This window comes from Phragmites australis, chromosome 3 (genome assembly GCF_958298935.1).
Source record: "Phragmites australis chromosome 3, lpPhrAust1.1, whole genome shotgun sequence".
Taxonomy (NCBI): domain Eukaryota; kingdom Viridiplantae; phylum Streptophyta; class Magnoliopsida; order Poales; family Poaceae; genus Phragmites; species Phragmites australis.
Genome location: NC_084923.1, coordinates 44,209,225 through 44,230,143, shown reverse-complemented (window position 1 = coordinate 44,230,143; position 20,919 = coordinate 44,209,225). Strand labels below are relative to the sequence as shown.

Below are 20,919 nucleotides of genomic sequence, written 5' to 3'. Positions count from 1 at the left end.
CGAGCTGGTCGGTGGTAACGTAGAAGTCCCATGTGTTTTGTTTTGTAATTCTTTATTTGCTAGAGTCATCTTTGCTAATTGTCAGAACTAGAGAAGTAGTTATAGTGTGCTTTGCTGTATTTTTATTCTTCTCCTAGGTACTTTGTGTAAGACCAGGGGTGTAAGCACTGCTTACCTCAGGGCTTCCAGCCCCTTCCAAGAAAAACATGGCAATTTATTTGATCAAAGAAAACCAAGAAAACAAAATCCTACAACCGACCAAAGGGCAAAATGGGAACCGAAATTTGTATATATGCTGACTTGTGGCATTCAGCGTTTCCGTGTCCTAGCGCACAGAATCAGAGAAGCAAGAAGAGTCAGCGCACAGAAAGAGAGAGGAGGAGAGAGCGGTCGCATCGAACGGCGGCGAGATGCTGGCGGTGTTCGATCCGACGGTTGCCAAGTGCCCGGAGGGCCTCCGCAGCCCGCCGGTCGCCGGCGCGGCCGCCGGGGGCGGAGGCAGCGTGGGCGCGCTGATGAAGGGATTCTCCGGTGCTCACGAGGGCGCCGTCACCGTCAGCCTGGGCCCCGCTGGCGCGCTCGCGTACTCGGCGGCCAATCAGAACCCCCTCGTCTCCAGGTGCTGTGCTCTCCCGTGCTTGTCTTTTTGCCGAGTCTATGCTTGTAATGGCTCCTTGCGATGCACAAATGCGTGGTGTTCGTGTCCTCCGGCCTAAGATTCGGTGATGTGATCGCTTCTTGAGGGTTGGAACGGGGTGAAACTTTTTGAGGTTCCGGTTGGAATGTATCGAGATCTTCTTTTTCTTTCGGTTTCTTGGGGCTAGCTAACTATGTGGCCTTCGATTAGTCCTGCCAGTGCTTTACATCGCGATTCTTGGGGAGACTTTTTCTGGGGTGGGGGTATTTCTTTTTTTTTTTTGGGTGGTGGGGGGGGGGGGGGAGGGGGTTCAAGTTGGTTTGCTCTTTCTCTTTGCTAGGATGAAATGGACGATGGCCAATTATGTTCAGATTTTGATTTGGTGCGGGCCTTGTGGGTTATATGGTGTAACATGTAATCTCTAGCGTTTCTTGGATAAATTTTGGGGTTGTTTTTTGGCTTAGTGGCAAGTCATGTCCTTCTAATTGCTTAGATCTGACCAAGAAGTGAAGTTAGTAGAGTCAGCACATTTGTGATGAGCACAATGGGTTGTTCGTTTAGTATTCTCTTATGATTCGGTTCAGGCGAAATTTAGTGAAGTCAATTAAAAGAACTTGTACATTGGGTTTGAAAGAGTTAGTTTCTTTTGATGTATTGTTTGTTCATGCATGATTATCGATAGTGAAATTCTATTTCATCAATCTGTGTAAGTTGAGTTGGAGTCAGGAATGCATAGAGAAAATATTTTAGTGTCATGCTTGGCATTAACCTTTTGCTTGATTGACACCCACCTACACATGATCCACACCCTCCATTTAAAGTATGTGCATGTATTTACGGTAGTGCTGTTTATTAGGCAATATTGACTGTGCTAGAATGGATTTTGTTAAGGGGTATATGGAATTTCATAAGGAATGGTATTGGTTTCTGAAATGAAGTCGGACCATCCAGCAGTTAGTGAAGGAAGAAAGAAAGAATATTCTAGTTCTCGATACATTCAGTCACATCGTACAAGCATTTGCTTTAACTACTTACCTCTAGGATGTTTTTTTGCCTTATCCTAAGCCATTTTGTTCAAACTGCTAGCTGTGTTATTCTGATTTTGGAGTCTAACCATCTTATCAGATGTAAATTATTGTTACCAATGTAAAGAGAGACCTCCCAGTTCTTGTGGGGAGTTGGATCTGCTATGAGTACGAGAGCCTTGGCTAAACCTTCTGTGTAGCTACATCTTTCTTTTGTACATTCTATGTGTTACACTTGATATCTGAATGTCATACATGTCGGTGTAGTCTAAATATTCAACAAATAGATAATGCTGGACTTTTGATGTCCAATACCATACCCATGTATTGTCGACACAACTGAATTACATGTCAACTTGATACATGTAAACTATTGTTCCTTGCCAGCACAAACGAGGATGATGGTAACTGGTGATTTTTTATTTAGGTAGTAACACGTCGTTTACTGCAAATAAAAATGGTTGTGGATCCGTCCGGAGTCGAGTCCCTTTCAACTAACTCAAAGTGCATTGTATTTGTCCAACCTATTATTAGCCTGCTAAGTTTTTCATATACGAAACATAATTGGCATTGATGTGCATCCGTGATATGAAAACAACACAAGTCTGTTGTATTTGAAGCATCATGCTATTGGTGTAGTGAAGGAAGTCCAACCACTGAAGATAATGCTTCACACAGTAGCATGGCTTTTTAGGCGTGTGGGAATTCTGTCCAATGCACAGCATGTAACTTCTTTCAAACAAGGTCATTTTGACCTGGAGAAAGTGCATTGCAACACATACTACGCTTGCCTTGAATCGTGATTGATTCTGAGAGTTCTTTTGTTATCTATATATCCTTACAATTGGCTGAATTACATTTACCTGACTCTGTGCCTTGTTCTCGTACCCAGGTTGTTTGGTGCTGTGAATGACATCTTCTGCCTGTTCCAAGGGCACATTGAGAACATTGCCAACCTGAAGCAGCACTATGGCCTGAGCAAGACTGCGAACGAGGTGACCATCCTCATTGAGGCCTACAGAACCCTCAGGGACAGGGGGCCCGTCCCAGCCAGCCAGGTCGTGAGAGATCTCAGCGGGAAGTTCGCGTTCATCTTGTACGACACCATGTCGAAATCCACCTTCGTTGCTGCTGTAAGTCCACACCCAGTGCAGTGCGATCATGCAACCATCTCTTCTTCCTGAAGCATGCATTTTTCCTTACCTCGTTGACTGTGGCTGAGTTGCAATGCCGTGCCTGAACGCAGGACGCTGATGGCAGCATCCCCTTCTTCTGGGGCGTCGACTCCGAGGACCATATGGTTTTCTCCAACGACGCTGGGCTCCTCAAGACGGGCTGCGGCAACTCATTCGCGCCATTCCCCAAAGGTAACTACAAGAACAGAACTCCGTTCAGTGATCATCACTTCATCTTCATCCTCGCACCTCCGTTCTCCAGAGTTCAGTCTGAACTCTGCAATGTGACGGCGTGATCACCAACTTAGTTCATCATCCATGTTCATCCATCAGGCTGCTTCTACACCACCTCGGGCGGGCTGCAGAGCTTCGAGCACCCGCTGCACGAGGTCAAGGCGGTGCCGCGCGTCGACAGCCAGGGCCAGATGTGCGGCTCCACCTTCAAGGTCGACAGCGAGGCTAAGAAGAAGCAGGACGCCAGCATCCCCCGCGTTGGCAGCGCCGCAGACTGGTCCCACCAGTTCTGACCGGCGGCTTCTTCCACCATCTTCTTGCTACCCATTTCCCCGGCCGTGAGGTGCCGATCGGTGTACCTGATGAACCGCTGAGACAGACGATGCTGCTGTGCTACGTTTTTTTACGCATTTGTCGAACGCCGTGAGACTCTCAGGTCGCGTTATCTACCTCGTCGTAATATGCTGATACTAATCATACCAAGTGCCCCAAGTGTTGTTTTAGATACCTGAAAATCTATCTCCCCTGTTTCAATAAAGTTGAATAAAAGGATCCATTTGGTATTGTGAATTTGTGATGCTGTGTGTTTTTTTTATTTTTGCGTGATGCCTACTACTTTGGAGGCAGTTTTATCACAGTTCTTTCCTTTCTCCGTCACTGCATTTCATTTTCGTTGCTCGAATATTTCTCCGACCGAAAACGTTGGGAACTTGGGATGGGTTCTGTACATTTTGGACTTCTGGCGGGAGAAATGCGCCACATTGTAGCAGTGTATGAGTCCCAAACACCGCAATTTTTCTCGGTTTCAGCAGGAATTGAATTACTTCCTAAAAGATACAAACGAATTTGGAAACAAACTTGTAGCTGTGTTTTTTTTAAAAAGATGTAGACGTGGACTTTTCTATATGGACAGTCATGGATTTTTAATCCAGTCAGGTCCGGATCAAATTACCAGTCGGCCTAATCCTGGGCTTCAGACTTCAGTTGGCGTCGGGCCGAGTCGATATTGATTACAGACTCGAACCAGGGCAGAAAAAAGTCGGAGCGAACCGGACCAGGGGAGAAAAAAGTCGGGCCCGAACCGAACCAGGACGCTCCCGCGTCCGACCCACCATGGATTTCTCAGGCTCCGCGTCACCACCACCGCTCTCCTCCCACTTCCTTTTTTATTCATAAACAAATCTTTTTAGAAAACTCCGAGCCCCCGCCCCCGCGTTTCTCTGGCTTCCCCGTACGAAACCCTAGGCTACGCCGCCCAAAACCCCGTCCCCGCGGCGCCGCCACCGTCTCCGGCGGCGCCCCATGGCCCCGGCCTCCTCCGACACAGACGCCGACGACCTCCCCGCCCGCAGATCCGACGCCGCCGACGTCGCCGGCAACGTCTGGGACCTCGCTGCCCCCCTCCCCCCGCCCCCCGGCCGCGAGATATACATCTACCGCAACACGTACAACCTCATCCCGCGCTCCCTCGGTGGCGGCGGCGGCGGGGCGCTTAGGTCGCTCAAGTTCTTCGGCAACGATGTGGAGGTGCTCCCCACGGAGGCCGGGGGCGGCCTGGACGGGCTCGAGAGCCTCCAGGTTAAGGTGTCCGCGCCCAGGGTGTCCGCGGCGCCGCTCCGCCGGATGCGCATGCTCAGGGAGCTCGAACTCTCCATGGTGCCGCCCAGGCCCTCCGCTTGCTCCATACTGGCCGAGGTAGCCGGTCTCAAGTGCCTCACCAAGCTCACCATATGCCACTTCTCCATTAGGTATGTGCAAAGCCACTAGCTTCATTGCCAGTGTCTGCTTGCCGGCCTGGCGTGTGCAAACTGGTTACGACTGTTGGTTAGGTGGAATAGGCAATTCTCAGTAGCTTCCGGTAATCATGATTGCTCTGGCCAAGTGTTAATTTAGGTTGATGGAATGATTCGTGCTACTTTTGGTTTGTGACTTCGCTTTTGTCGTAGTGCTTGAGATTTTATCTCATCTAACATTTTCTTTTTTATGTGACCCCTCTACACTACAATTAAGCTTGGTAGGGAATTATTAGCTTACACAACTTGAATTCAGCTAGCTGCGTTCAATTCTATGCCTGAAATACAATATATGCATGCATTGTTGTTGTGCTTCTCTGCTTCGGTGGTGGAGGAACCAGTGTTTTCAAGTTGTTCAATTAGTCGCGATTAGTCGATGATTAATCGACAAATCGGTCAGCTGCCACCGAATAGGCACTATGACACGACTTGAGCGTCTAGACGGCTAGTCGTCCGACTAGTCGTTGATCCATTGTGATTAGCCATCCAGACAAGTTGTGGATGACTTGCTGGAACTGGCAAATTGGGCTGTTTTGGCCGGTGGCCCAGTAGGGTTTCATGAGCCCAATAGCCCAATAGTTGGGCCTAGTCGGCCGTCTAGTCGACCTAGCCGCCTGAACGGTGCCCTGGACATTGGGTGGAACACCCATCAACTATACGTTGGACTTTAGTTTTAAATAGTTATTGTTGAATCACCTTAATTTGCCGTAATGCCAAAAATATAATGGTGCCATGTCCAGTGTGCAACCTTTTAATTGCCGAATAATGATCATGAAATGTTCTTTGGCCTTTCATCAGTTGTGATTATGGGTTAAACTCTCAGTTACTGCAATGTAAATGCTGATATTTAAGGCCCAATTAGGCTGAACCTATACTAAATGAGCATCTGGTTACTCGGAGTTGTAGTTTAGATCATTGATGGGGAGTTGCATGGCATTTCTAATAATGTCTTCTTATGCTGTATTGAGTTTCTTTCTTTTCTTTTTTCTCCTGTGGATGAAAGAAATGGTGATCATATCCTTCTTTAAACAACCGACAGGTACCTCCCTCCTGAGATTGGGTCCCTCAAGAAGCTCCAAGAACTTGATCTCTCTTTCAACAAGCTGAAGAACTTGCCTAACTGTATAACTGAGTTGAGTGCTCTGAAGTTCCTCAAAGTGACTAATAATAAGTTGGTGGATCTACCCTCAGGAATCTCGTCTTTGAGATGTCTTGAAAGCCTTGATTTATCAAACAACAGATTGAGTTCTCTTGGATCGGTTAAACTTGTTTCTATGCTTGCACTGCAGTATTTAAATCTTCAGGTATATTCTCAATTTGCTATCTCTCTAGTAAAATCATGTGTTTCTTCTTTATCTGCTATGTTTTGGTTGCGTCAACATCTATTCCACAGTATTTGCTAGTGTTAGTTCTGTCCTTTCAAGTCTTATTATTTGTTTTCCCTTTCTTTGTTGCTAAATTGGTGATTTTCTATGAGTTCATTTAGCAACTGTAGATTCCACCTGTTTATGTCACCCATTTCTATTAAATGAAAATTTAAGGGTAGATTGTCCAGGGAGGTATTTAGTGAAAAAAGGTATAGTGGGGTGTTGGGTTTTAGAGAAAACACTAGCTGAGGTTTTTTTGGTAATATAATTTTATATTTATTCTTTCATGCTATTGAATTTACTTTGTGGATGTGGTGCTTATACATAGAGATGGCCTAATGGGCCAGCACGTGGCCCGATACTGTGGGCACGACCCAAGCACGTCACGGCCCATTTATAATTGGGCTGAGCCGGCATAGCACGACGGGCTGGGCCGTGCCTGGGCCGGAACCGTGGCACGCCAGGTCGGCATGACACGACATGGCCCGTTATGGACCGGCTCGGCATGGCACGGCCCATGGCATGTCCAGCCCGGTGGCATGGCTTGTAGGGATAATCACTCTCTGACATGCAACAATGCTCATAGGGATGGTCGGATGGGACATGGGAGCTCAGAGGCTCAGAGCTGATTTTTTATTTTCCTTTTTATCTGATTTTTTTCACATGCTAACGGGCCATAAAAGGCCCACTGGGCCTACCGTGTCATGGGCCAGCACGGCCTGCTTGACTAACGAGCCGGGCCAGGCCGCCCATTTGGCCAGATCTAATTATACATTCAAATGTCATATAGTGATAATTTCTTTTATGTTTTCAGTTTAATAGGATTTGCCAATCTTACGTGATTCCCTCATGGATATGCTGTGACTTGAGGGGGAATGGTGAAAATACTGCAAAGGGTGGCAAGCTATTGTGTTCAGGTGTAGCAAGCATGAACATTTTTGCAGAGTCTATAACTGTGAGCTGCACTTGCAACGGTGCCCTTTCATGTACTCAGCCAGAAGCTTCCCAAAATTTGAAACATCATGCCCCACTGAAAATGAAGAAGGGCTGGAAGAGGCGGGATTGTCCGCAGCAACGAGCTCGCCAGGAGCGTTTAGACTCAAGCAGGAGCAAGCTCAATGAAAAATACATTGATGAAATGGCTGTGAACATGGCCGAAGACGAATACCCTTATAGTTTGCATGATATGGAAAACAAACCAGAGATTAAAAGAACCAATGAAGTTTCTGTACAGGATTCGCTGAAAGAAACGAGTTCTATATCTGAAGACGTGTCTTCTATAGTCGATGATGACTTGGATGGGCTTATAAAAGATAGTGGTATGATGTTACAGGACCATTTTGATGAGAAATCTGGAATAAGTATGCGAAGTTACCATGATAACAATTCTTGTATCAGCGTGGACCCTACTTGTTCCGGCAGAGGGAGGAGTTGTAGTGTTGAAAATGAGCTAGATGATACCGCTTCATCAGCTCATGATGCTGTTGAAATTGTTCGAGAGAACCCTTCAGAGATATCCAAGTTTACTCCAAAATCAAAAAGGCACCCTGATATGGACAGCAATCCTAAACCTAGCAAATGCCCAAGACCAATTGATGAATGTTCAAAATTATCATATAAGTACAGTGTGGAATCATTTTGCAGCATAGATGACCATCTACCAGATGGCTTTTATGATGCGGGGCGAGATATGCCCTTCATGTCGTTAGAGGAGTACGAAAGGAGTCTTGGACTATATGCACGTGAAGTTATTCTTTTGGACAGGTTAGTGCTCATTCCTATCCATAACGATCTGCATTTTGCATATGTTGTATGTGCTAAATATTCTTTTGTTTTATTTAGAGAACAAGATGAAGAATTGGATGCAATTGCTTCTTCAGCACAATTATTGCTATCTAGTTTGAAAAGGCCAAGCTCTTTTGAAACAGATGAAGAAGCAGGCCATGATTTACTGAGGGCATCAGTACTTGCTTTGTTTGTTTCTGACTGCTTTGGAGGTTGTGATCGAAGTGCTTCTCTTGAGAGAACACGGAGAGCTATCGTTAGCTTGAGGAAGGAGCAACCTTTTATTTGTACTTGTTCTGCTGGAAGCATGTGTGACAGCAGTGAAGCTTTTAAGCAAACCAATACTCTTTCTGGGCACTTTGATTTTACTGGTCTGTGTGATAGATCGATACATATCATCAAAGAAAGGAGAAATTCAGGTATTGTACCAATAGGGGCATTGCGATTCGGTGTTTGTCGTCACCGAGCTGTCCTAATGAAGGTAATCCCTTTATTCCCTGCCCTGACATAAATTTTGTATTTGCATTTTGAAGTTTGAACATTGCAACCATATCTTTTGCAGTATCTCTGTGATCGGGCGGATCCTCCGATTCCTTGTGAGCTTGTGAGGGGCCATCTTGACTACACACCTCATGCTTGGAATGTTGTTCCAGTTAGAAACGGGAATGGCTGGGTAAGGATGATTGTTGATGCGTGTTACCCTACCTACATAAAAGAAGAGACAGATCCAGAGTACTTTTGCAGGTGAGCAGCTTGTAATTTTAAAGTCTTATGTGTAAGCACTTATCACTGTAGTTTCTCCTTGCATTTTTTCCATGGTGTGTTTTTATCGAATTCATCATGGCAAATTATATATAGTCAATATTGAGTTAGCTCTGTTTCAGTGTTGTTAGGCTGAAAGCATGGCCTACAAATCCCGCATGTCATTTTGCTAAGGCAGCTAATTTCCATCCTTTAATACTATGTTTACCAAAAGTAGTCTAATTAGTGATTTAAATGCAGAAACTGATTTCCAGTCTTTAATACATGTGAAATAAAAGGCTCTGATTTCAAATTAATAAAAAAGGAATTGTAAAACATTGGATATGCTACAGCTGCCTTTGCCATGTCCTAGTGGGATATGTCGCATGATGCCGCTAACAAGCTGCCAGGTCCTGCCTTTACCTTTTGACCTGTCCAGCTGCTCATCTGCCTGCACAATTTTCTTTTAGTTAATCCCTAACATCTCACAAAATATCTTCAGTTTGAGGCAAGGAGTGAGTTTTTTCTTATATTTTTAATTCTTGATTTGGCTTTTGCTGGTAGATACTCTTTTAATCCTTTATTATTTTGTTCACCCAATGGTAGGGGCTCTTGTCTGCTGATCTAGTGTTGCATGCATATTAGTCATGCTGTTTCAGGGAGGCGTTCAGAACAAGTATAGATACTACATGCAGGTTCCTTCTGAATCCGACATCGTCACCTTAAGTTTGATTAACCCATTATGTTCATGTTGCTTCAGGTATGTTCCGCTCAGTCAACTTCACATTAAACCTGATGATGAGGGCTATACTCCTCGATGTTCCTTCCCTCCTGTCACGCTATACAAAGAAATTGAAGTTACAGCTTCTAGTTCTGTCTATCACTGTAAAATTGGTGCTGTTGATGCTGCAGCGAAGGTTTTTGTTGTTTCTCCCTTATTTCTTTGGTGCACTTTTTGTAAATCATTTTGTTTGATGGAGTTGACTTCGTTGCCATATGCAGATAAGATATCTAGATACCCGCAATGCTTCAAATGATGAAGTTAAAAAATTTGAATACAAGCTTCTTGGGGAAGTAAGAATGCTTGGTGCTCTAAGGAAGCACAGATCCATAGTGGACATATATGGGCATCAACTTTCTTCTAAATGGGTGCAAGTTGATGGCGATAAAGAATATAGGATATTGCAGTCTATAATTTTAATGGAGTATGTAAATGGAGGTTCTCTGAAGGTAAAATCTGTTGTCATGTTTATGACTCATTTGTGTCTTTGACTTTCATGCAGTATATCCACATCATTGTTCAGATGTTCGTTTTGATAAATGGATCTGATCTTTTCTCATTAGGGCTATTTGACAAAGCTACTGAAAGAGGGTAAGAAGCATGTACCCATTGACCTGGCATTTTACATTGCTCGGGAAGTTGCTTGTGCATTGTCGGTGCTGCACAAGAAGCTCGTTATTCACCGGGACATAAAAGCTGAGAATGTTTTACTTGATCTGGATTCTAAGAGGAGTGCTGGCACACCATTAGTCAAACTCTCTGATTTTGACATATCCATTCCTTTGCATTCTTTGTCCCATACATGCTGTATAGCTCACCTTGGTACACATCCACCTAATGTTTGTGTTGGGACACCTTGTTGGATGGCTCCAGAGGTTCTTCAGGCCATGCATGAAAAACATAGATATGGGCTGGTAAGCATGTATTTGAAAAGTCAGCTTTCTTTTGTATGTTTATTCAATTATACTGCATGCTGGCTGAGGAAGTTGTTTTATATTTGTGTTCTCTACAATCTACATTAAACTCTGTTTTAGCTGAGTATACCAATATTTCAAGTGGGGCATCAATTCTCACCATGTTCTTAAGCTGAGACATCAATTATCTTGCATTAGCAAATCTGTCACATTACATACTTCTCCTTGTGGAGACCATTTTTCATATTTCATATGTTACTCTGGTCACTGGAGCTATCATGTGTGTGTTAGTTTGTGCATGTATGTGTTTATTGGATTCCAGTATAAATCTACTTACAGTTTAGTAAATAAGATCCACTTGAATTGATAAGGTGTGTTAACATTAAGAAATAGCCCTCTAGGTACCTACTAGAGTATGTTAGTCAAATATCTACCCACCCCAACAAAACCCCCAAGAGAGGTTCGATTGGTTTGATTAAATATCTCCTTGATGCAGGAAGTGGATATCTGGTCGTTCGGATGCTTTTTATTGGAGATGCTTACACTTCGGATACCCTACCAGGGACTACCTGACTCAGAAATATATGATCTCATTATGGTAAGCTCCCTTTTCATTAGAAGCAAGTTATTGTTTTTGTAGTTGCTAGTTGTTACATATAAATGTATGAACGTCTAACCATCTTCTTTAATCTATGCCATCAGAGGAAGAAACAAAGGCCAAGGTTAACTCAGGAATTAGAAGCGTTCTGGACAATGGATGATCCAGTTGCAAGGCTGAAGTTGGGGATCACATCCGATGCTCATGCAGATAAACTAAGACATCTAATAGATCTCTTCTACCAGTGCACCAGGGGGAATGCATCCAAGCGTCCCAAAGCTGAGCAAATTTACAACTCATTGTGCTCCTTACCTACATGTTATGACACGAGGTGAATCTTTGGATCCTGAACCAGAAACTTGATGGTGAGGAACCAGATTGACAGACCGGGCCAGGTTAAGCTGGGCGGTTTCAGCATGTCACGAGATCTGGCCACCTTCAGCGGGTTTAAAGATCTAACCAGTATACTAGCCATTTCACTGCTCTCGGTTAGTTGGTCTTCGGGTGGCAGCCAGGCAGAACACGAGAAGTCGAACCGAGGCAGCAACTTTGGTCGCTGTCGCCTGAGATGCTCCCGAGTCAAGTCAGTTTTGTAGCAGCACGGCAATCCTGAGTCACTGTTGTAGTAGTCATCTGATCATGTATCTGCGTGTCATGTCATCCATTTTTTTTTCTCATTATCGCCATCATCATTTGATGGCGTTTAAGTTATTAATTTAGGCCATTCGCGGGCAAGGCACTTGTCTGCTGGACTGCTGCAACCGCCTTCTGTATGTGTAGTTTTATTTTCGTGTACAACTGTCAGTCGATCGGTGATCTGTTGTCCATGTAACCCTTTGACTGCTGAGTTATGTAACTGCTTCGCGAGGTTATTTATGCTGATTTCACCAACCTTTTCCGGCATCAGCTCTTCAGAAACTTGTGCCTTTTACCATTCCACATCCAGAGACCATATTAAACAATTCGACATTTGTTTGTTCGTCTTATGTGTAGTAGTATGATCATTGTCCATTGTATTCGAACTGAACAAGTGCCAATTTTTAATACCAGCCGATTCAGCTGAGTTTGCACAGTGGGCTGGTTTTTCTTGTAAGATGCTGAGGTCCCTACACCGCTCTGAAAAGCTTAGCCTTGTTTATTTTTCTTTCTTGAACACTCCTGTATTCTAAGCAACGGCTATGGCCTGCAGAGACCTGATCATTGACTATCGTGCAGAGGCCTGCATGGACCAATCTCTAGTCTATAGCCAGTTTTAAAACGGCGGTTTTGCCTTCTCGAGATCGAATTTGTTTGCAGGTCCGGACAAGACGGGCAGTTAATCCCTGTCGATGCCTTGGCAGGCCGAGGCCATGTTCTCCTCCTCCGCGACGTGCCACGGCCCCCACGACAGGGCCGCGCTCCCCTTGGCGCGCGCAGCCGCATGTGCCGCCTCGCATTTTTCTTAAGCGCTTTGACTTCGCGCCCATTGGCGATTGGCCGCAGTTGGCATCGCGTCTCGGATCCCCTCACAGGGTCAGCGACAGGGCGGGGATAGTTTACGAGCCCCCCGGTCTGGACTGCGGGCCTCGGCGCCCCATGTCCATGTGGTCTCTGTCCGTCGATCCGTCTATATAAGCAAGGGGCAGCCGGCGACTTGTTTGAGAAGCAGCACCGCGTGCTGCTTCAGATTCCGGCGGCCTCGAGCTAGAGCTGAAGCGCTTGGGAGAGGCTGGCCGGCTAAGCTGGGAATATGGGTGCCCAAGAGAAAAAGTGAAGCTGCCAGCATGATCTAACTTGTGGGCAGCGCCGCTGTGCATGCAGTGTTTTTGCTGCCCATGGTAGAAGCCAGCAGGTTAATTTGCTGGTTTGTCGATGGGCATCCATCATCCATGTACGGGCCACGCTGCGTGATGCTTTCTCAGTGATGGTTAGATCATGCTGTGACAGTTTCACTCCTTCCCTTTGGGCACACTCAAGTGCTGAGATAGTACAGCGCAGAACACGGCAGTCAGGTGAGCATGTACCTTCGTCTCTCTCTCTCTCTCTCTTTTTGTGCGCAATCGCGCACAGTGCACGCACACACGTACAGTCGTTAGTCGTACATGTTCACCAGTTGACGCACTGCAGGGAGGGAAGCTTTAGATTCTCTCGATCTTTCACTCCTCGTAATTTGTACAGGCTACTGAATGTGGTTTGGCCAACAGGACAAATGGCAATATTGTAGAACCGAACCCTCATGAAGGAGACGAAACCAAAGGTGTTTAGTGCTATAGCGATGTTGTCACCCGTGTGATGAACCTTGGGGTCGGGCCATGACAAAATTAACATGGTGTGGACAGGATGAGGGGTTTCGCATAATAAACGGTTTCCCGTGAGTAACTATAATTGTATGGGCATACTTTTTTAATTACACGTAACTCTCTGTATATGACCATAACCTGTAATTTTTTTTAACTTTAATACTGAATACAGATTATAGTATCTAAACTCACATCATATTCAACACATTCATATCTACACATCTTAAGACCTACTACCTATACTCATATCTTCTTGAAGAGATCACAAATTAAACCTCTGACTCCATAAGTGACAAGTATGTCGTGCTTTCGTTGCTGTCCACATGCGCTTGAGACTCTTAAGAAAAATCTATCTAAAAATAAATTCCTCCCCTCTACATGGGCGTGCGAGAACCGGGCGTGGAACGCCCGACCCGGTCGCTAGCAACGTGCTAATGAACCACCGAGCTGAAAGCTCATTCGCAGTAACCTGTAATTGTAATTCGAATATCCGTGATGTACATCATCGATCCTGATTACAAGTTACAATCATATCCACGATGCACATCATCGATCCGTTGAGATTGACCTGTACAGTAATTCGAATATTTTTGCAGATACAAGTGAGATAGTATGTACGAATAAATATAAGCACAAGGAGCAACAACAAAGTATTCTGTAGATCGTACGATCACGTAGGCTTCCCTGCTTCAGTAACACCCACAAGTTTTGCCATAATTCCTCTTTGCAGCGGCAGCGGTGAATTCTCACGGTCCCAGACGAACACTGTAGTAGGACAAATTTTGGCCCGGTAACGATTAACTAGGAGTACGCATACCGGTTCAGCCTTCACCGGCCCACTCGGTTCAACTCGCATGCGAGCCCAAGTCGCAACTGATGTGCCGGGCCTGCCGGCCGTGCCGCGCCGAACTGAGCGAGCACAGAGGCGTTGCAGAGCTAGCGGGGTGCGGGGCTGCGGTTAGCATGCCTTCGCTCCACAGAAGGAAATTCTACGAGCAGAAAGATATTTTTCTTCTTACTTTTAATTATATGTATTAACCGTTAGATCAGAGATAGATGGTATGAATCAAAATCTTATAGTAATCTTTTGACGAAGAGCCACGTAGAATTTTCATCCCGCTCGCGCGTCCGACGGTCTATTCAGGTTGGATACAGTTCCTCTGTTCGTTTACTCGTTTAGCATGATGATTGGCCATGAAATAGCTCACGGTTCGATCAGTACGGTGCCCTGTTCTGCATCCATCAATGCATGGCCACTTGGGACAAATCTCCAACCTGAAAATACCCGAGCCCATTTGGTCCCTCGCCCTCCCGAGGCCAGACTGCCTACATGGTCCCCCGGACACGTGACCAACAACGTGGTCAGTGGACGTGAGGTCCACGAGGACGTGGCTAGAACGCGGACCGAACCCGCCGTCCGGGCGAGAGCGGGTGTGACGGCGATCGAGGCGAAAGGCCGGGGAGACGCGAACGCCCATGCGATCGCGAGCGGCGTGATGTGGCCGGGCGCGATCGATCGGGGGCGGGGCTGGACGGATAGCTCGCGCGGGCAGGTGGAGCTACTAGCGCCTACGCGCGGACGGACGGGCGTAACCCACCGGCGGTTCGGCACGGCGCGTGTGGTGCCGAAGTGCCGCTTTGTGGGCAGCTGGGCCTGGGCGCCGGCTGATGCTCTGCGTCTGCTCGTGGAGATCACGGCACGGGTGCGCGGGCCGGCGGCCGCTGTCTCGTACTCGTACGGGGTACCGAGTCGCGTCTGGGGCCGAGTCCGTTGCCGGTAACACCGTCAGTCCGCTTCTACTCGACTGGCACCTTAAAACAATCTACCACGCTCGCTCAAAAAAAAAAATCTATCACACGTGATACAACTCGTAGACATACGCACACGCTCAACACACACATACAGTAGTGGTTTAAACACGTGATTTTTATACCGTGCCCGTGTGTATCGCTACATATGAGTCCTATGTTTTCCGAATGAAAACAGGGCCCATCAATGCGTTTGCTTGATGCTCTCGTCGGGTAGTCGTTACAGAAATTGCACCGAAGTCGTTTTTGGTCTCAGAGGAAGTACTGCACGGGGCCGTGAGGGTTGACATGGTCATGGGCTCATGGCCCCCTCTATCTTCATTCGACTTGTGCTCAGGCTCCACTATCGGGCATTTGGTAGTCCCTGTACACTAAACTCTTAGCTCTTTGAATCTAAGACACTTCGATTGCAATGGAAGACCAACGACACTGACTTTTACTTTCTCTCGTCATCTGAGGCTAATCATTTTATTGTCAGCTTAGCTTGGCCGACCCCATGAGTCTAGACAGCCCAGCTGCCCAACGCAATCAATATACTTAGGTTATGTTTATTTAGTTGTCACAACTTCCCACACCACATCACTTTAGATGAGTGTTTGATCAACTTTACCATTATGGCTCACCAAATTTTAAAATTATTTTGCTTCACACATCATAGACTAATTTCCATGCCAAACTTTGCCATAAGTATGACGGCTATTTTCTTCACCATATTTTTTACGGTAACTACACTTTATCTAATCTTAGTTGTGGCAAAGTTAGACCCTAACTAAACATATCCTTAATTTTATTTGAGAAGAACCTCCACGTTGGAAGAGAGGATTGCTTGAAGAAAAATATTGATATTCTATGGTTGATCACAGATCAATTATCTGTGATAATGAATTGGAATTTTGAAGTGAAATTGAGATCTAAACGAGAAACGTTATATAAAGACAACCTAATCGCGGAGAATGCCAATGCCAGGGAAGCCAGGTCACAGATGATTCTCAAGTGAAAGTAGTCTTTGTTAAGAAGTACCCACAGAAATCGTGATGAGAAAGGTGCAAAAGCCGCCAATAATTCAAAGAGCCACCAAGATTGTCCGCGTCGAGGTATTAGTGTATCACCACGAACTACTTGTCAATTGTTCCAACTTTATGAAAAAGGGATTGGTTGATACCTGACTTTGCGAAATTATAATATTATCTCTCTATTACCAATAAGAAAAGTTGATAAGTCCACACAAGAAGCAAGGGGACTCTAGAGAGTGGAAGGGCTAGACGTGGCTAATGGGAGATCTGATAGAAATCACGGCTAAGAGAAGGAAGCAATATCGTCAAAGACAAGTACTCAGATCTCATTTGCAGTCGTATGATTGAACTCTCTAGCACTTGCAAGGCAAAGGTGAAGCTATTGGAAGTAGGAAGACATGGGACCAATAAACAAGTAGGCACCGACGAGAATGTTAAGCTTGAAGGTGATGTTTAATGATAGGGGATGGTTGGAACTAGTATGCTAGACTGAAATTCTTCATAAACCCTTCTCCATAGCTGCATCCAACTTCTCCTTTGGCATATACCTTCTTTCTTTCCAAATTTGCCAAAGCATCAGCGGGGCATATACCTTTGACCTGTTGACTCACATGATTATAGTCCCATTTAGAGTACTAACCTTACTTTTCTTACAAGGATAATGCTGTCTATATAGAGATAAAGTTGTGGTTAGCAATATAATCCAGAGCAATCAACTAATGAAGCATGACATGGAGGGGTACAAGGTCAATATGGTATTTGTAGCATCTAGGCCCCTAAGAAAGAGGTAAGAGTTTCGGTGATTAATGACAATTATATCATTGTGACTAATATTTGGGCTTTTGAGCAGTATAAAGGATAAAGAAAAACTTAATTGTCAATGATGCCTTTACACTCTTGCTCGTTAAAAGACTTATATGTCGATCAAAGGACCGGAACTTGAAGGATAAGGAACTTCTAGATCTAAGTGTCACAAGGAGATGAAGGACACTTAAAGTAGTATAGGTTCTTTTTCTATTTAGTCTTTTGACCGTACTATAAAGAGGGGTTAAGAGTTGTAGTTTGACTTAGGAGAGTCTAGATATAGTCGATGCACACCTGTGACTTTCTATTGCTAGGTTAACCTAAAAAAATCATTGGTTCTGAATCTCGAAGGTAGAACTCAAAATTATTTTAAAATAGATAAAATCAGCGAAACTTCAGTTCACCGGATGATCCTCTGTATCAGAGTGAGTTCATCGGAGTAAATTCCTAAGAGTTCTGACTTGAAAATTTGTTGAAGACCACGCCGGATAGTCCGGCGTTCGAAAGGTGAAATCACTGAAGAAATAGAAAGCAGTGAAGTCCAGAACTGATTCTACACACCGGATAGTCCGGCGTAGCAAAACATGATCACCGGATGAATTTACATAGATAGGTTGCAAACTATCATCTGGCCCATTTCAATGCGCCGGATGATCCGTCGTAAGTTAGGATTAATCACCGGAGGTTTAACGGCTAATGGAACAGTTAACAGCTATTTTGTCAGAAGTATTAGCACAGGATATTCCGATGTGAAGAGTGTTATTCACACCGGACCTTCCGGCGTTAAGAAAAAGTTCTGGGTTGTTAGGCAACGGCTAATTTTCGATCCTTACCCTATAAATACCCACCCATTTGGACCTCTCAGCATCTCTTGCGACCCTGTAGCAGCTCATACACTTGGTGTGTCATTTAGAAGCAAGAGAGAGAGCACTTGTGTAAATTTAAAGTTCTTAGTTGAAGATTAAGGACTTCTTGAGTGCTTGAAGAGTAACAAGTGTGCATCTAGCTGTTGTCTAGGCTTGGTCTTTGTCAAGTGAAGCTTGAGGCTTGTTACTCTTGGTGGTTAGCAACACCTAGATGGTCTTGGTGATCGGAGGATTTCTCGGTGAGCTCTTGGAGGAATTGTGGGAGCCTCGGGAAAAGAAGGTGTACTTGATTTGATACCTGCTAATCTGGAGATGGAGAAGGGGTAATCAAGAGGGAGCACTTGAGCCTTGGTGACTCAAGGGGGAGCTACATCCTTAGTGGATGCTCTAACGAGGACTAGGGGGAAGTGCCAACTTCTCGAAACCTCGGGAAAAAAATCGGTGTTCTCTTCTCCAACTATTTAATTTCTCGCATCTTACTTTGAGCATTGTTACTATTGCAAGTTCTTCTTTAAGATTTTCTCTCTTGGTTATTTTTGCTTAATTAGTTATCTTGTTAAATCCCGTAGTCGCATTCCTTTTTAGTTTTATTTTCTTAAGCGGTAGAAGTTTTATTTAATATCCCAATTCACCCCCCCTCTTGGGCTATTCGATCCTTTCAGTATTGTCGGGGTATTAAGTAAGGAGACATTCTAGCTAATGGGTCCCACAGGAAATATGACAATTGGCGGGATTTTTTCTGAACCCTGGCCTATAGAGCAACCTGCCCTTGTTTCGCACGACCATCGTAAGGTTTGCGCGGCCAGTATCCTCGCAATATAATATGGTCTCACGACTAGTAAGGGCTAGTCGTGGGACGTCCATACCTAACATGTTTAATCATATTTATTGGTGTCTACTCAAAGTTTTTCCTTCTCGAAGCACCTCCTCCAGCGAACAAAGTCGTCGCCGACGCAGATGGGTAACGTCTTTCCCGTAGCATTAATTGCTATGGAGTGAGATGTTACAGACCGACTTGCGCCATGCGACAGATGAGACATGATCTGCAGAACGACCGGACAAGTGGATGATTTTGCATGTGGACGGGACGACTTGGCAGACGAACTTGCAGTGACCGGGGAGGCTGGTGCGGCGGTGTTCCACAGATGGGATGGACAGGCAAAGCTCTCATGGCAAGTTGGATTCACCCAATTCTCCATACTAATAATCTAAGAGTAGAATATCTAGGCAAATATGGGTCTGCTAAACATGATCCAGTAGTAAGTTCTACTTCTTTCTAGTATGTAAAGAGAAGAGAAGGTATGAGTCAAAAAGACTCATCTATAACCAGTTTACAAACATTGATAACAAAATACATAGGACGTAGAACTGCTATCCTTAGGGAGGCTTGAACTTGGATAATCCTTGTGTTCTTTAGTTAATCACAAATGCGCGCACACCGCAAGCGTCGTTCACGCGCCCATCGGCCGGTACACCCCAGAATCATTGTCAGGAATTAACCATCGACAGTTGACGCGTCAGGTAGGGGGCACGTTTCTACGTTTCGATAGGTGTTGAAGATTAGATTGGGCTATCCATGGTTAGATCCACGGTAATCGTTGAGTCTTGTTCCGAGGACCCCGATCACCGCAAGGTGTTCATCATGGGATACGACCCAGATGAGCCCATGTGCTCTAGGAATGGGACACCGAATTAGAGTTCGAGGGCTCAGAGGCTCAACAGAAAGTTTGCATGACAGTTCATGCAACAGGGGGCAGCAGAAGCTCCTGTTTTTTGGGTGTCGGCGATGATTCCCAGGCCACACGCCCAGAGGAGAACCAGACCAGCGTCGAACCTGTGGACGCTGCAGCTCAGCTCCAACCACCACAACGTCGCTTGTAGGAGCTTCCGCAGAGGACCCAGCATTTGGCGGTGTCGTCACCGAGGTCGTCACACCGCACGAATGCCGGGGGCTCCCCCCTCGCGATATGTCACAACTTTGCGCTCGGCAGTTCGACTATGAGGCCATGATGCCTGCACAGAATCTGCAAACTGTGTGAATGCTTCTTAGCCACCCACCGGTAGCAGTACCGGAGGGTTCACCAGTTGCACCATGGTTGCGTGACCTCGCCCTCCTGGTTGAGACCACTCGATGCCAAACTATGGCAACAAATACCACGTATGTTTCTAGGACTGATGAAGGTTGCGATCGCTAAGAATCACGACAACCCCCACGTCAGGAAAGATCCTGTCCTCCCTCAGTAACGGGGAGCGTTCGAAGACCCCTGCCGCGTCAGGACAGCCAACCCTCTGATCTACGCGATTCTCTACGCCAAAACGACCTCCGTGACGTGATCCAGAGCCATATGGCCACACGAGAGCAGGAGGACCGTGTCTGACCAGAGCAGGAAAATGGCAAGAAGCCCTACCATTCTCCTTCTTCACGTAGCGAGGCGTTAGATTCCTTCATCACATCCCCAGGACCGCGTGAACGTCGTCTTTCTCCCCGAGCTCGGGCTGTCGCCCATCAGCGGGTGACTCCTCGTTATAGAACAGGGTGCAACGCACTATCAGCTCGATTGCTGGAGGTGCGCTGGTTGGGCAAGTTTTGGCCGACCCTAGCCAAAAAGTATGATGGCTCGACCAACCCTAAGAAGTTCCTACATATCTACACTACCATGGTGCAAACCACGAGAGGCCACGGAAAAGTCATGGCCCTAGCCCAGTCCTAGCTTATGAATCTCCCCTGTGAGTCAGTTCGCTCCTGATAGGATTTGTGCGACCAGTTTGTCGCTAACTTCTAGGGATTATATGCATGACCTGGGGTCGAGGATGATCTGTAACAAGTCAGGAAACCACAGGTGAGTCATTGCGAGACTTTATTTGGAGCTTTATGGAGCGCTAAAACACCATTCCAAGGATCACAGGTGAATCCGTGGTCATAGCATTTAAGAGAGGAGTCAAATACCAAAAGATGGTTGAGAATCTGAATTCCAAAGCACCACCGAGCTCTTTGAGCTCACAAACAAGTACGCCGAGGCCGCCGAGGCCTAAGAACGTTAGATTGACACCAGGTCACGACCAACCTCCGACTAGCCCGCCTCCTCCAAAGGAGTCGA

The 20,919-nt window shown here is 45.8% G+C and overlaps 2 protein-coding genes across 2 annotated transcripts; both read left to right on the top strand.

Moving 5' to 3' along the window:
* The first annotated feature begins 307 nt into the window (after positions 1-307).
* On the top strand, positions 308-3,641 carry LOC133913287 (stem-specific protein TSJT1-like). The gene is made up of 4 exons (XM_062356394.1): positions 308-619; positions 2,555-2,795; positions 2,909-3,029; positions 3,171-3,641. Exons 1-4 carry the CDS (start codon positions 411-413, stop codon positions 3,362-3,364), a joined length of 765 nt encoding a protein of 254 aa, XP_062212378.1. The 5' UTR covers positions 308-410; the 3' UTR covers positions 3,365-3,641.
* A 454-nt stretch (positions 3,642-4,095) lies between these two features.
* LOC133913285 (uncharacterized) lies at positions 4,096-11,953 on the top strand. The gene is made up of 10 exons (XM_062356393.1): positions 4,096-4,819; positions 5,904-6,168; positions 7,046-7,995; positions 8,074-8,497; positions 8,579-8,760; positions 9,518-9,674; positions 9,760-9,987; positions 10,102-10,452; positions 10,949-11,050; positions 11,155-11,953. The coding sequence occupies exons 1-10, from the start codon at positions 4,374-4,376 to the stop codon at positions 11,383-11,385; spliced, it is 3,336 nt and encodes a 1,111-aa protein (XP_062212377.1). The 5' UTR covers positions 4,096-4,373; the 3' UTR covers positions 11,386-11,953.
* The last annotated feature ends 8,966 nt before the right edge of the window (positions 11,954-20,919 follow it).

Coding starts and splice junctions, on each gene's coding strand:
- LOC133913285 (XM_062356393.1), top strand. CDS start 4,374: ATGGCCCCGGCCTCCTCCGACACAGACGCCGACGACCTCCCCGCCCGC. Junction 6,169..7,045: donor TGCAGTATTTAAATCTTCAG/GTATATTCTCAA, acceptor TTATGTTTTCAG/TTTAATAGGATTTGCCAATC. Junction 8,498..8,578: donor ACCGAGCTGTCCTAATGAAG/GTAATCCCTTTA, acceptor TATCTTTTGCAG/TATCTCTGTGATCGGGCGGA.
- LOC133913287 (XM_062356394.1), top strand. CDS start 411: ATGCTGGCGGTGTTCGATCCGACGGTTGCCAAGTGCCCGGAGGGCCTC. Junction 620..2,554: donor CAGAACCCCCTCGTCTCCAG/GTGCTGTGCTCT, acceptor TCTCGTACCCAG/GTTGTTTGGTGCTGTGAATG. Junction 3,030..3,170: donor ATTCGCGCCATTCCCCAAAG/GTAACTACAAGA, acceptor TTCATCCATCAG/GCTGCTTCTACACCACCTCG.